Source organism: Diaphorina citri, unplaced genomic scaffold, assembly GCF_000475195.1.
Source record: "Diaphorina citri unplaced genomic scaffold, Diaci psyllid genome assembly version 1.1 scaffold1468, whole genome shotgun sequence".
NCBI lineage: Eukaryota > Metazoa > Arthropoda > Insecta > Hemiptera > Psyllidae > Diaphorina > Diaphorina citri.
In genome coordinates this window covers 70,243-85,197 of record NW_007378894.1, presented here as the reverse complement: position 1 = coordinate 85,197, position 14,955 = coordinate 70,243, and the positions used below count along the sequence as shown (strand labels likewise).

The following is a 14,955-nucleotide window of genomic DNA, read 5'->3' as shown; positions in this document are numbered from 1 at the left end:
AGCACAGCATACCTACACATTGCACAGACATACTCAACACAGCAAAACCTATACACTTCACATAGATACTCAACTCACTACACAGCAAACCTACACAGTACACATACATAGATAACTCATTACACAGCATACCTCGCTGGTGCACACGACACATAAATACATACACATGCGACACATAAATACAGACAAACCTAGAGGAAAGAAAGGATACTGAGTCTTAGTAATGATAGCGCACGGCAGTCAAAGATGATATGAGAGGCTGATTCCTCCTCCTCTCCACATCTTCTGCTAGAAACAAGAGGCGGGTTGAATTATAGTGTACTTACTTTTTTTTTTAGATTTGGGTGGCAAATTCTTGCATATCTGATCTCTTTCACACAACTGTTACCTATTCTGTAAGGTATGCCTGACACCTAATGAGCATACACAGTAGTTATCAGGTAGATCTGATAGTGTGTGGCCTGAGGAAACCGAGGCAGAAATTTCCGAGAACCAAAAAGGCGTCAGTTATTATTGGGGAATTTACTTACCGCGGGTTCGGTGATTTCCTCTCTGTCTCCGGCATTGACAATGGTCTGAACCAAAGCCTCCACACCACCCACTTGACACACGGTCACCTGAAAACAAAATGGAATAGAATAAGTACGTACCTTGTTTATCCTGCCCGAATAGGACTGTTAAGTCCCTTTACCTGCGCAGTCTAAACAATGTCTCGTATATTTGACAAATGGGTAAAGGTTAAAGGAAAGATATAAACAATAGAAACTCAGTTTTTTTTTTTTTTTTCAAACTAAGTTTGAAGTCTTCATGAAAATCAGACCAATTTTTTGCCCCGAAACCCCAATCGACTCCGAAATTTCATGAGAAAATTCCGTCCAAGTTCTGATTATTTTTGGACAAAATTTCATCAAAATTAGACAAAACTGTTTCAAGAGTTATTCTTAAAACAGGCAGACAAACTGGGCAAAATGATCAAGTTGACACTTTAAAACTCATACTAAAACATTACTCAGTAAAAGGAATAGGTTGTTGTTGTTGATAATGTAGCAGCTTCAGCTGTAGCCGAATGGTGATGGCGGAATAAAGGGATAAAATTAGTGGTTCTGTGAACTCTAGACCTGGTTCTGTGTGAACTCTGGGGATAAAACTAGTGGTTCTGTGAACTCTAGACCTCACTCAGATTCTTTTGCCTAAGCTGAGACTTTGGGGCCCCAAATTTCAAGGATCGACGTGTCTTGATTCAATGAAGATGTGTACCAAAATTTCATCAAAATCAGACCAGGCAATCGGGAGTTGTAGCGGAAAGACATTCGAACAAACATCTAAACCAAATGCAAAATGGTCGAGTTAAAACATAAACCTCACTCTCGTTCGGTCAAAGAAGATGAAATTGTTAGCTCACTTTATTGCGTTGATTATTGCAGGTCAAGTTGGAGAGAACGCCAGCAGCACAGGTGATGACGTATGGTCGAGTTAAAACATAGACCTCACTATCGTTCGGTCAAAGAAGGAACAAAGAAGGTGAAATTGTTAGCTCACTTTATTGCGTTGATTATTGCAGGTCAAGTTGGAGAGAACGCCAGCAGCACAGGTGATGACGTTGATATCCTTTGGTCGAGTTAAAACATAGACCTCACTATCGTTCGGTCAAAGAAGGAACAAAGAAGATGAAATTGTTAGCTCACTTTATTGCGTTGATTATTGCAGGTCAAGTTGGAGAGAACGCCAGCAGCACAGGTGATGACGTTGATATCCTGGGATGCCAGGAGTTGAACCAAGGACTGGAGCAGAGACTCGAGACCGTCCACCTAAGGAGAAACATAAACCAGAGATAAGTCACCCATTTCACCAAGAACTTCACACTTGGAAAAAAAATGTACCTTCGACACCGCTTACGCATTACTTCAAGGCACTTTCTTTTACATCCATGCTCATCAAAGAACGGAAAAGTTTGGTTGGAAAATTTCCGTCCTGGCCGGGATTTGAACCCAGTACCTCCAGGTTGAGAGTCAGTGCTTTTACTCAGCCACAGAGGTGAGCCTCACACTCTCTGCTTTTTACTCATGTAGAAAAGGAATCGTATCATTTGTAAACGTGCTATCGCAGCTGACAGACTACGAGCGTAAGAGTATGTAAGGGAGTAAAGGGTTACTAGCAGTAAGTTACTACTATGAAGGTTTTAGGTGAGCTAGATATTAGTATTATATTTTGGTGATAAAGAAATAAAAATACCTTGGTGCCAGCATCGGATAAGTTACGCAGAGTCCAGAGACAGTTCTGTACCAGACGTTGACTGGGGTGTCCCAGATGCATGGCTAGGGCTTGCATACCACCAGCCTCTACGATGGCGGGCTTGTTGGATGAACATACACTCAGAACTGGAAGTGAGAATGGGAAAGAAGGAAATTAATAATGAAATCATCACGTTAACTGATTTTTTTTTCACCTCCGGGGCCGAGTGGGTATCACACTAGGCTTAGACTCCGGAGGTCCTGGGTTCGAATTGTTTTTTTGGCTCTGTGCTTGGAGTGCTTGGTGCACTCAGTCTCGTGAGGACAATTGAGTAGCTACTTTAATCGAGTAGCAACCAGTCGCGGCATTACCAGAGTAAAAAGAAAAAATATAGGTAGGTTAGAAATAGTAAAGAAGGCTCTTAGTAATGATGTGATATTGACAAAGATTAGAAGCCCTCACCTTCACACAAAAAAAAAAATATGATTTAGATTAGATTTTTATAAGTTTTTTTTTTTTTCTTCACAGGAATCGAACCCTCACCTTTCAGCACTCGGCTCGTGCACCACAGGAGCTTCTCATAATCATACGAGCGCATGATACGGACCAACTCCACCGGGCCCTGCGAGGCCAGAATAATCAGCTTGCTCTCCTGGTTCCCGTACGCTAGGATCTGCAGGCAGTCGGTCACGATGGCCAAAAACTTCACGTTGTTGCGGCCGAGAAGAAGAACCATCTTCTGGAGGCCGCCGGCCAGACGTACGGCCATCTTGGAGCCTTCCTGGTGCAGGAGGAGGTTGTGTAGGGTCGTGATCGCGTAGAACAGGACCGACTCTACTGGGGAACTGTGGGACAGAGGGAGATTAAGGGTTAAATGAATTCTAAAGAAATGAGTCTATGAAGGAAAAAAGACGAGGGAAAAAATAAATAATATTAATAATAATAATAAAATAAAGTGGGACAGTAAGGCAACATCGAAAATCAAAACTAAGTCCTTTGGTCGTATTTTCCATTCGGGAACTCTGAGACGATTTCCAATCTTTTGGCTTGGTATTGTCACTACTATACCTTGGGAAATCTGCCATCTTGAAGAGGGGATATCGTTTCCGTTTCGGAAAGGAAAAATACACCTATAGTTTCAACCAGTTACGTACACTGACCTCTCCAGCCTGATGACCGATTGCCCACCAATTTTTACCTGAATAATAAATAGGATAAGGAAATGTAAAAAGTGTTTAACCACACGCGGTCACCCGTCTAGATACCTAACACGCACAACGTTGCTTAACTTCAATGATCTGTTTGGAACTTGTAAAATCAATGTGTTATTGCTGCTGGCTGTAACAAGGGTCTTACTTTTATTTATTTAGTTTTATTAGATATGAGCTGAATTCCCTTTTCTCTTTGAGGAGGTGAAGTTTATTTACCTGAGTAGTTTGACCAGTGCGGGAATGCCTCCACTCTTGAAGATGGCCAGCAGACCCTGCCGGTGATGGGAGAGGTTGTGCAGAGTCCCCACTGCGCCCTTCGTGGTCTCCAGATCATTCGAGTTGGAAATGGCATGCACCAAAGCCGCTACCATCTGAGGAGAGAGAGAGAAGGGGACGAGTTGGTGACTGTGCCTTCAAAAACAGTGATCTCCAGGTTTGTCCCGGGAAACGCATTGAGTAAAGTTAACAAGATACACAGAGGTTCTTAGGGTCTTGGTTGTAATTTTCTCCAACCGCTAACGCCGGCCATTCACTATCAGGTAGACCCGACAGGTACGCCTGATAGTGTGTGGCAGCAATAATATGTCCCTGAGGCGACTTGTCAGGTCTACCTGATAGTGAGTGGCCGGCCTGAGTAAAAGCTATAATGTCCCCTAACAAATGCTATTATTTCCTTGGAATCCCCTTGGTTCCAAGAGTCATACGGCTGATTCGTAATGGGACTAACAGTACTAATCAATCCTAGCTACAGAGTAGGAAGATAAGTTAATTCTATTATGATATGCTACCATTTACTTACCTCCATCTACAAATCCATTCATAAAGTAAAAAGACATGGAAATAAATCAAGAGAATGTGTTTACAATAGGTATCTATACACAATTATTACATTAGGATAAAACAGTCTACAAAAAGAATAGGTTTGGCCAATCTTGCTGAGTAAGAATATGAAAAGCTCGAAAATGATCCTGTAAGTAGGTACTCAATCAGGAAACTTTTTTCCAATTTCTATCTGAGCCTTATCTTAGAATTAATTTGATTGATAAAACGAGTTGGACTTAAAATGAAACTCGCGAGCATAATCATGTTTGCTTTGACATGGAAATTTTGTAAAGTAAAAAGCCAAGTGTAAAGTTATTTTCAGAAACAGGTTTCAGATGTCTTTGTTATAGCAGTATTAGACTTGGCTGATTGGTAAAATAATAGAACAAGAATAAATCTAATACTAAAATAGAGGAAATAGTTATTTCTTTTGGCACAATTTAATAAATATCAATAAATAAAAGTTATTTCTAAAGCAATTATAAAAAAAAAGCTTCTGGGTAAATTCTCACCTGAGGGCTATTCATGATGGCATGTCTTGATGCCTCCTTTTTGGACAACTGATGGACCATCATGGCAGCTTGCGAGACGACCACTTGATCTTCATCGTTGAGAAGTTTGATCAGCTCGGGGATGGCACGGGTTGCCAAGTCTGCATCATCCTGGGAGGAAGAAAAAAAAAAAGAAAATTAATGTTAATGGTTTTATCCTACAAAAAGTTTAATGGTGTGCCTGCACTAGACAAATGTTGTAGTTGATTGACTTTGACTGAAACTGTGATCAAAGGATATAAGTAGGTGGGAAGAAAAGAAAAATTCAAGTATTAGTGTGGAAGGGCTTCAGTGCAAAGTTGATTGACACTGATCAACCTGAATGGAGACCCTGCTAAATTAAAGATTTTGGGCCCAAATAGGTATCTACATAGGATAATATCAAAATATTTGTTGACTTCTGAGCAGGCAGTAAAATTTCAACATGAACCTGAATAGACTAAGGCTTAAATAACTTGTGAAGCTTGTAGGCTGGTAAAAAAAAGTGGTTATCTTACCTGATAGTTGATCAAATTGACCACAGCATGTTTCAGCATTTGACTCGGCTCTGTCAATCGCTGCACAGCAGTAGGCTGTGCTGTGTCAAACTGAGTCGATGGAATCTCAATGCCTTCTTCCAAAGTTTCCGGGAACATTAAACACCCTCTATGTATATTTATCTTGTGTATTTTGAAGATCTTGTGGACACCCTGTATAAGTATCTCTCTCAGGAATCTCATGGAAGAGGTGCATACCTTCGTCCTTCCATTACATATTTTTAGAAATCAATTTGCATTCCAAGAGAATATTATGTTTTTCTTTTGTCTCTTTTGTTTCCCGGAGAAGAAATGATTGTTTCCATTTAATAAATACTTGCCAATCTTGGCAGCGGACTAAATTCAATTAAAGATGGGAATTGAAGAAAAAAATCGCCGGAAAACCAGTCTGAGATGATTATTTTTGAAGAAGAAAAAAAAAGGAGACCTCAAATGACCTCATGTATGACTCACATTGACTCTGATTATTATTGACCGGGTACTGACTAGAGTTGACTATTAATACTATTATTTGGAGACGTTGTAGAACAACTAACTTGGCAAATCTTGAATAGAATATACCTTGTTTATCCTGCTCGAATGAGACTAAAGTCCCTTTACCCCAGCAGTCTAAACAAGGTCTCGTTTATTTTATGGGTTTAATATTGTACAATGCTTAGTTATTACTATAGAACTTGCTTAATTTAAAAAAATAAAAATAAAAAAATGACAATTTCCAAGCTTCGACTTATGATTCCTTTTTTTTTGAAGAGGTTTGACAGAGGGAACTGTAACTGCTATGGTCTTATCGTCCCGAAATCGAAGAGAGAAGGAAGACAGGATAGGAGAAACCCAGCCGTTCCGAGAACGAATATTATCCCATCAGAATAAAATCCGCCCCGGGCGGGAATCGAACCCGCGGCCTAGCGCTTACAAGCGCTTAATCTACAAATCGAACCCGCGGCCTAGCGCTTACAAGGCAGACGCACTACCAACTAAGCTAACTAGGCTGGCAAGCTTCGACTTTTTATTCCTTTGAATTTGAATTATTCAAATATTTCGTTTATAATTCGAGTCACTTTTTCTTAATCGAACCCGCGGCCTAGCGCTTACAAGGCAGACGCACTACCAACTAAGCTAACTAGGCTGGCAAGCTTCGACTTTTGATTTCTTTGAATTATTCAAATATTTCGTTTATAATTCGAGTTACTTTTTCTTGACTGAACATTTCGAAGACATTAGCTTGTAGCGCGTCTGCCTTCTAAGACCTAGGTCGCGGGTTGGATTCCCGCCCGGGGCGAACTTTTTGCCAAACAGATAAGGTCCATTCTCGGAATGGTTGGCATTCTCCTATCCTGCCTTCCTTCTCTCTTCGCTTTGGGACGATAAGACCTTAGCAGTTACAGTTACCTCTTACTTAATTTATTTTTTTTAGGTACTCAAAATAAAAACACCAAATAATTCATAATTTTTTGGAATGTTTCTTAATCTTTAAATATATTTTTTTTTAAATCGAATAATATAGTAAGTCAAATAATTCAAATAGTACGATTACAATAATTCCTAGCAAATAAGAAGTACAGTTAAATCTTAGAACTAAGAACTAACCATTTAAAACTTAGGTATACGCTTAAATTTATATAAATTCAGTTTTTATGTAATAGAAGAGGTTTCTGTGTTTTTGATGTTACGTTCGATTCTTTGGCGAATGTTCTTTTTAAACCTTAACTTTAAGGTTAACCTTATCTTTAAAAAAAAAAAAATGCACCGAAAAAAATGCTGTCTCAAAATTACCCCAACTCAGCCTACACCTATTGGGGGGGAAAAAACTAAATAGTGTATATTGTTCGAAATAATAATTTTACCGAGAAATAAAACGCGAAAACGACAATAACTTCTAGACCCATTTACATCACACAGATGTGGCTTGTTCCAAGAACGACTCTGTCCCATATTTTACAAAAAAAAAAAAAAAAAAAAAAATGCACCGAAAAAAATGCTGTCTCAAAATTACCCCAACTCAGCCTACACCTATTGGGGGGGGGAAAAACTAAATAGTGTATATTGTTCGAAATAATAATTTTACTTCTAGACCCATTTACATCACACAGATGTGGCTTGTTCCAAGAACGACTCTGTCCCATATTTTATGCCAATATTTTCTGCGCATGGTGTAAAAAGTGAAAGAAACGGGTCACAAATTTGCACGACCGTACAAATTTCATCTACCAGATATAAATGGGAGGTTAGAAACCAGAATAAAATGTATAAAATAAAATAAAAATGGCGGGATAAATTCAAATATGTACACACAAAAATAATGAACGATAAAAATGAGTCAAAAAGGGGGATGGAGTCTAAAAAATGTTTTCTTAAATAGTAAGAAATAAATTAGGACTTATATTGAACTAAAATAGAATTGCTACACATTGCAAAATTTGCGGGCCGCACGGAATTAGTTGGAGATCCTCGATGGTGAAAACGAAAACGCGTTGGCGGGATGGAAACCGTCTCTCGGGCGAGGCTACTCGATAGTACGTAAGAAGTCTTTGGCGGTTATTATTGACCGGGTACTGACTAGAGTTGACTATTATTTGGAGACGTTGTAGAACAACTAACTTGGCAAATCTCTTTGGCGGGATGGAAACCATTTCTCGCACCCGAGGCTAATCGATAGAATGTAAGAAATCTTTGGCGGGAGGGAAACCATTTCTCGCGCGAGGCTATTCGATAGTACGTTTCATAGTTTAAGTTATTTATCATATTGTATTACCACTGTTATTATTTTTTATTGATGCAAATAAATTACAAATTACGTAAGAAATATCTTTGGCGGGATGGAAACCATTTCTCGCACCCGAGGCTAATCGATAGAATGTAAGAAATCTTTGGCGGGAGGGAAACCATTTCTCGCACCCGAGGCTACTCGATAGTACGTAAGAAATCTTTGGCGGGATGGAAGTCCTCTCTCGCGCAAGGCTATTCCCTACGAGGAAAAAAAAATCTTTCACGGCGGGGGAAGCGATCTCCCGCCTGAGGCTAAAAAAAATTTCCCCTAAGAGAGGAAAATTCTTTCGCCCCGGGAAGAACGTTTCCCGCGCGAGGCTGTTATTCTTCTTCCCAGTGCGCGGCGGGGGAAGGGATCTCCCGCCCGTCTACAAGTCCGTGTCGTACCAGGCAGCTACCTGGTCGTTACTCTGGGGGGGCTGGGGGAGGGGTGCACCACCCAGGGGGTTGAAGTCGAGCTCGCCCCCGTAGTTGGACTCCAGGTCCAGACCTTCGAGCGAGGGGAGGGTGTCGTAGCCTGGAAGCGAGAAGAGGGGAAATTTTCAGGGGGGGGGGATTGGATACGTACCTACTTTTATTTGAACTAATTATAATTAATAAGTGAATTTGGGTACGTTATTATTATTATTTTTTTTTTTTTTACTGCTTGTCCCGTTTTTATTCTGGGAATCGAACCCGATACCCATTCCATCATGGAGGATAAAAAAAAAGTTGTACCTGGGAATCGAAACCGGGATTTTTTGCATGACAAGCCAGCGCGTTATCACTGGGCCAACCTCTCTTTATCTCTTACCTTGATTGTAAGGGGAGGGTGTCGTAGCCTGGAAGCGAGAAGAGGGGAAATTTTCAGGGGGGGGGGATTGGATACGTACCTACTTTTAGTAGTTTCTAAGGGGCAGTCTTACCTTGGTTGAGTTTCTAGGGGCAGTCTTACCTTGGTTGTAGTTTCTAGGGGCAGTCTTACCTTGGGTGAGTTTCTAGGGGCAGTCTCACCTTGGTTGTAGTTTCTAGGGGCAGTCTTACCTTGGTTGTAGTTTCTAGGGTCAGTCTTACCTTGGTTGTAGTTTCTAGGGGCAGTCTTACCTTGGTTGTAGTTTCTAGGGGCAGTCTTACCTTGGTTGAGTTTCTAGGGGCAGTCTTACCTTGGTTGTAGTTTCTAGGGGCAGTCTTACCTTGGTTGTAGTTTCTAGGGGCAGTCTTACCTTGGTTGTAGTTTCTAGGGGCAGTCTTACCTTGGTTGTAGTTTCTAGGGGAAGTCTTACCTTGGTTGTAGTTTCTAGGGGCAGTCTTACCTTGATTGCTTCTTGTAGTCGTGCGGCTTATCCTCGGACATGCGGAACAAAACTGCCGCAGCGTACGTAGCTGCGGAACAAAATGAATTATTTATTTATACACCATCAAACGGGTTCTTGCTCTTTACTAACGATGTTACAAAATTCCCTATCTAGACCTAGCAAACTTATACCCAGCCAGCTTAGTTAGCTTGGTTGGTAGCGCGTCTGTCTTGTTCTTGTAAGCGCTAGGCCGAGGGTTCGATTCCCACCCGGGGCGGATTTTTATCCTGAACGGATAAGATTCGTTCTTAGAAAGGCTGGCTTTCACCTAATCCTGTCTTTCTCTCTTCGCTTTCGGGACGATTAGACCTTAGCTGTTACAGCTTCCTCGATCCAAATTTTTTACTTTCTATTCTAATCATTATTTTAATAATAATGGTAATCATAACTTACCGACGCCTTCGTTGCGCGAATGCAACAGGTCGGTGAGCGGAGCGGTAGCGCCTTCCGCTTCGATAGTTTCAGCGCCTTCCTTATCTTGCGCCAACTCACACAGCAGACCTGCCGCTACTCGCTGAATATTCTCAATCTCGTTGAACAGCAGCGACACCTAGCGGGAGAAAATAAACACAAGTATAAATAATTCAATTTATACCCAGTTTTAAATTGAGAAACAAGAGTTTTCTTCTTTTTCCTCGCCATTTCCCGTGTTTAGACGGGGTCGGAGTTGTTCGTCAGCCTCTCAATCAGCCCTAGCTAGGGTGATTGCTTTTGAGCTGACATTTGGTTTTGGCTACAATTCCTTTACGAGTGGATGCCCTGGTTGTTGTTGTAGCGGCTTCAGCTGTAGGCGAATGGTGATGGCAGAATGAAAGTGGATGTCCTTCGTACTCAACCTTTGCTATGTCTTTAGCAAGGGAAATTTCAGGCTGGCGTTGAACAGCAGCGACACCTAGCGGGAGAAAATAAACACAAGTATAAATAATTCAATTTATACCCAGTTTTAAATTGAGAAACAAGAGTCTTCTTCTTTTTCCTCGCCTTTTCCCCGTTGAACAGCAGCGACACCTAGCGGGAGAAAATAAACACAAGTATAAATAATTCAATTTATACCCAGTTTTAAATTGAGAAACAAGACTCTTCTTCTTTTTCCTCGCCATTTCCTGTGTTTAGACGGGGTCGGAGTTGTTCGTCAGCCTCTCAATCAGCCCTAGCTAGGGTGATTGCTTTTGAGCTGACATTTGGTTTTGGCTAAAATTTCTTTACGAGTGGATACCCTGGTTGTTGTTGTAGCGGCTTCAGCTGTGGGCGAATGGTGATGGCAGAATGAAAGTGGATGTCCTTCGCACTCAACCTTTGCTATGTCTTTAGCTAGGGAAATTTCAGGCTGGCATACTCCCTGTTTAAAGTCCCCCAGCGAGACTAAGATAGTCTACTTACTGTTTAACGTCCCCCAGCCAGACTAAGCAGGTCTTTAATTCCCCTAGCCCGAGCTTTAGTTTATTTTATCATTATCATTATCATCATCATCATCATCGCAGAGACTCGAGACCGTCCACCTAAGGAGAAACATAAACCAGAGATAAGTCACCCATTTCACCAAGAACTTCACACTTGGAAAAAAAAATGTACCTTCGACACCGCTTACGCATTACTTCAAGGCACTTTCTTTTACATCCATGCTCATCAAAGAACGGAAAAGTTTGGTTGGAAAATTTCCGTCCTGGCCGGGATTTGAACCCAGTACCTCCAGGTTGAGAGTCAGTGCTTTTACTCAGCCACAGAGGTGAGCCTCACACGCTCTGCTTTTTACTCATGCAGAAAAGGAATCGTATCATTTGTATACGTGCTATCGCAGCTGACAGACTACTAAAATTTCCGTCCTGGCCGGGATTTGAACCCAGTACCTCCAGGTTGAGAGTCAGTGCTTTTACTCAGCCACAGAGGTGAGCCTCACACTCTCTGCTTTTTACTCATGTAGAAAAGGAATCGTATCATTTGTAAACGTGCTATCGCAGCTGACAGACTACGAGCGTAAGAGTATGTAAGGGAGTAAAGGGTTACTAGCAGTAAGTTACTACTATGAAGGTTTTAGGTGAGCTAGATATTAGTATTATATTTTGGTGATAAAGGAGTAAAGGGTTACTAGCAGTAAGTTACTACTATGAAGGTTTTAGGTGAGCTAGATATTAGTATTATATTTTGGTGATAAAGAAATAAAAATACCTTGGTGCCAGCATCGGATAAGTTACGCAGAGTCCAGAGACAGTTCTGTACCAGACGTTGACTGGGGTGTCCCAGATGCATGGCTAGGGCTTGCATACCACCAGCCTCTACGATGGCGGGCTTGTTGGATGAACATACACTCAGAACTGGAAGTGAGAATGGGAAAGAAGGAAATTAATAATGAAATCATCACTTTAACTGATTTTTTTTTTCACCTCCGGGGCCGAGTGGGTATCACACTAGGCTTAGACTCCGGAGGTCCTGGGTTCGAATTGGTTGGATGAACATACACTCAGAACTGGAAGTGAGAATGGGAAAGAAGGAAATTAATAATGAAATCATCACGTTAACTGATTTTTTTTTTCCTCCGGGGCCGAGTGGGTATCACACTAGGCTTAGACTCCGGAGGTCCTGGGTTCGAATTGTTTTTTGGCCCCGTCCCTCCGGGAATTTTTCGATCTTGGTTAAGGAAAATCAATATTTATGTACCTACCTGTTCGAATTGTTTTTTTGGCTCTGTGCTTGGAGTGCTTGGTGCACTCAGTCTCGTGAGGACAATTGAGTAGCTACTTTAATCGAGTAGCAACCAGTCGCGGCATTACCAGAGTAAAAAGAAAAAATATAGGTAGGTTAGAAATAGTAAAGAAGGCTCTTAGTAATGATGTGATATTGACAAAGATTAGAAGCCCTCACCTTCACACAAAAAAAAAAATATGATTTAGATTAGATTTTTATAAGTTTTTTTTTTTTTCTTCACAGGAATCGAACCCTCACCTTTCAGCACTCGGCTCGTGGTGAGGACAATTGAGTAGCTACTTTAATAGAGCAGCGACCAGTGGCGGCATTACCAGAGTAAAAAAAAATATAGATAGGTTAGAAATAGTAAAGAAGGCTCTTAGTAATGATGTGATATTGACAAAAATTAGAAGCCCTCAGCTTCACAAAAAAATATGATTTAGATTAGATTTTTATAAGTTTTTTTTTCTTCACAGGAATCGAACCCTCACCTTTCAGCACTCGGCTCGTACACCACAGGAGCTTCTCATAATCATACGAGCGCATGATACGGACCAACTCCACCGGGCCCTGCGAGGCCAGAATAATCAGCTTGCTCTCCTGGTTCCCGTACGCTAGGATCTGCAGGCAGTCGGTCACGATGGCCAAAAACTTCACGTTGTTGCGGCCGAGAAGAAGAACCATCTTCTGGAGGCCGCCGGCCAGACGTACGGCCATCTTGGAGCCTTCCTGGTGCAGGAGGAGGTTGTGTAGGGTCGTGATCGCGTAGAACAGGACCGACTCTACTGGGGAACTGTGGGACAGAGGGAGATTAAGGGTTAAATGAATTCTAAAGAAATGAGTCTATGAAGGAAAAAAGACGAGGGAAAAAATAAATAATATTAATAATAATAATAAAATAAAGTGGGACAGTAAGGCAACATCGAAAATCAAAACTAAGTCCTTTGGTCGTATTTTCCATTCGGGAACTCTGAGACGATTTCCAATCTTTTGGCTTGGTATTGTCACTACTATACCTTGTGTTATTGCTGTGTTATTGTGTGTAAAATCAATGTGTTATTGCTGCTGGCTGTAACAAGGGTCTTACTTTTATTTATTTAGTTTTATTAGAGATGAAAACTAAGTCCTTTGGTCGTATTTTCCATTCGGGAACTCTGAGACGATTTCCAATCTTTTGGCTTGGTATTGTCACTACTATACCTTGGGAAATCTGCCATCTTGAAGAGGGGATATCGTTTCCGTTTCGGAAAGGAAAAATACACCCCTATAGTTTCAAACAGTTACGTACACTGACCTCTCCAGCCTGATGACCGATTGCCCACCAATTTTTATATGAATAATAAATAGGATAAGGAAATGTAAAAAGTGTTTAACCACACGCGGTCACCCGTCTAGATACCTAACACGCACAACGTTGCTTAACTTCAATGATCTGTTTGGAACTTGTAAAATCAATGTGTTATTGCTGCTGGCTGTAACAAGGGTCTTACTTTTATTTATTTAGTTTTATTAGATATGAGCTGAATTCCCTTTTCTCTTTGAGGAGGTGAAGTTTATTTACCTGAGTAGTTTGACCAGTGCGGGAATGCCTCCACTCTTGAAGATGGCCAGCAGACCCTGCCGGTGATGGGAGAGGTTGTGCAGAGTCCCCACTGCGCCCTTCGTGGTCTCCAGATCATTCGAGTTGGAAATGGCATGCACCAAAGCCGCTACCATCTGAGGAGAGAGAGAGAAGGGGACGAGTTGGTGACTGTGCCTTCAAAAACAGTGATCTCCAGGTTTGTCCCGGGAAACGCATTGAGTAAAGTTAACAAGATACACAGAGGTTCTTAGGGTCTTGGTTGTAATTTTCTCCAACCGCTAACGCCGGCCATTCACTATCAGGTAGACCCGACAGGTACGCCTGATAGTGTGTGGCAGCAATAATATGTCCCTGAGGCGACTTGTCAGGTCTACCTGATAGTGAGTGGCCGGCCTGAGTAAAAGCTATAATGTCCCCTAACAAATGCTATTATTTCCTTGGAATCCCCTTGGTTCCAAGAGTCATACGGCTGATTCGTAATGGGACTAACAGTACTAATCAATCCTAGCTACAGAGTAGGAAGATAAGTTAATTCTATTATGATATGCTACCATTTACTTACCTCCATCTACAAATCCATTCATAAAGTAAAAAGACATGGAAATAAATCAAGAGAATGTGTTTACAATAGGTATCTATACACAATTATTACATTAGGATAAAACAGTCTACAAAAAGAATAGGTTTGGCCAATCTTGCTGAGTAAGAATATGAAAAGCTCGAAAATGATCCTGTAAGTAGGTACTCAATCAGGAAACTTTTTTCCAATTTCTATCTGAGCCTTATCTTAGAATTAATTTGATTGATAAAACGAGTTGGACTTGAAATGAAACTCGCGAGCATAATCATGTTTGCTTTGACGTGGAAATTTTGTAAAGTAAAAAGCCAAGTGTAAAGTTATTTTCAGAAACAGGTTTCAGATGTCTTTGTTATAGCAGTATTAGACTTGGCTGATTGGTAAAATAATAGAACAAGAATAAATCTAATACTAAAATAGAGGAAATAGTTATTTCTTTTGGCACAATTTAATAAATATCAATAAAATTTCTAAAGCAATTATAAAAAAAAAGCTTCTGGGTGAATTCTCACCTGAGGGCTATTCATGATGGCATGTCTTGATGCCTCCTTTTTGGACAACTGATGGACCATCATGGCAGCTTGCGAGACGACCACTTGATCTTCATCGTTGAGAAGTTTGATCAGCTCGGGGATGGCACGGGTTGCCAAGTCTGCATCATC

At 41.0% G+C, this 14,955-nt stretch overlaps 2 protein-coding genes across 2 annotated transcripts; both read right to left on the bottom strand.

Moving 5' to 3' along the window:
* Nucleotides 1-530: 530 nt before the first annotated feature.
* On the bottom strand, nt 531-5,451 carry LOC103516032 (armadillo segment polarity protein; the record flags this gene model as incomplete). The annotated part of the gene is given in 7 exon segments (XM_026828551.1): nt 531-617; nt 1,686-1,808; nt 2,233-2,378; nt 2,776-3,077; nt 3,660-3,814; nt 4,778-4,927; nt 5,314-5,451. Coding segments are annotated over 7 exon segments (1,101 nt in total), but the record flags the coding sequence as incomplete, so codon positions are not given.
* A 2,597-nt stretch (nt 5,452-8,048) lies between these two features.
* On the bottom strand, nt 8,049-14,955 carry LOC103516036 (armadillo segment polarity protein; the record flags this gene model as incomplete). Its single annotated transcript, XM_026828554.1, is given in 10 exon segments — nt 8,049-8,646; nt 9,083-9,364; nt 9,411-9,480; nt 9,846-10,002; nt 10,323-10,344; nt 10,932-10,951; nt 11,619-11,764; nt 12,626-12,927; nt 13,696-13,850; nt 14,806-14,955. Coding segments are annotated over 10 exon segments (1,464 nt in total), but the record flags the coding sequence as incomplete, so codon positions are not given.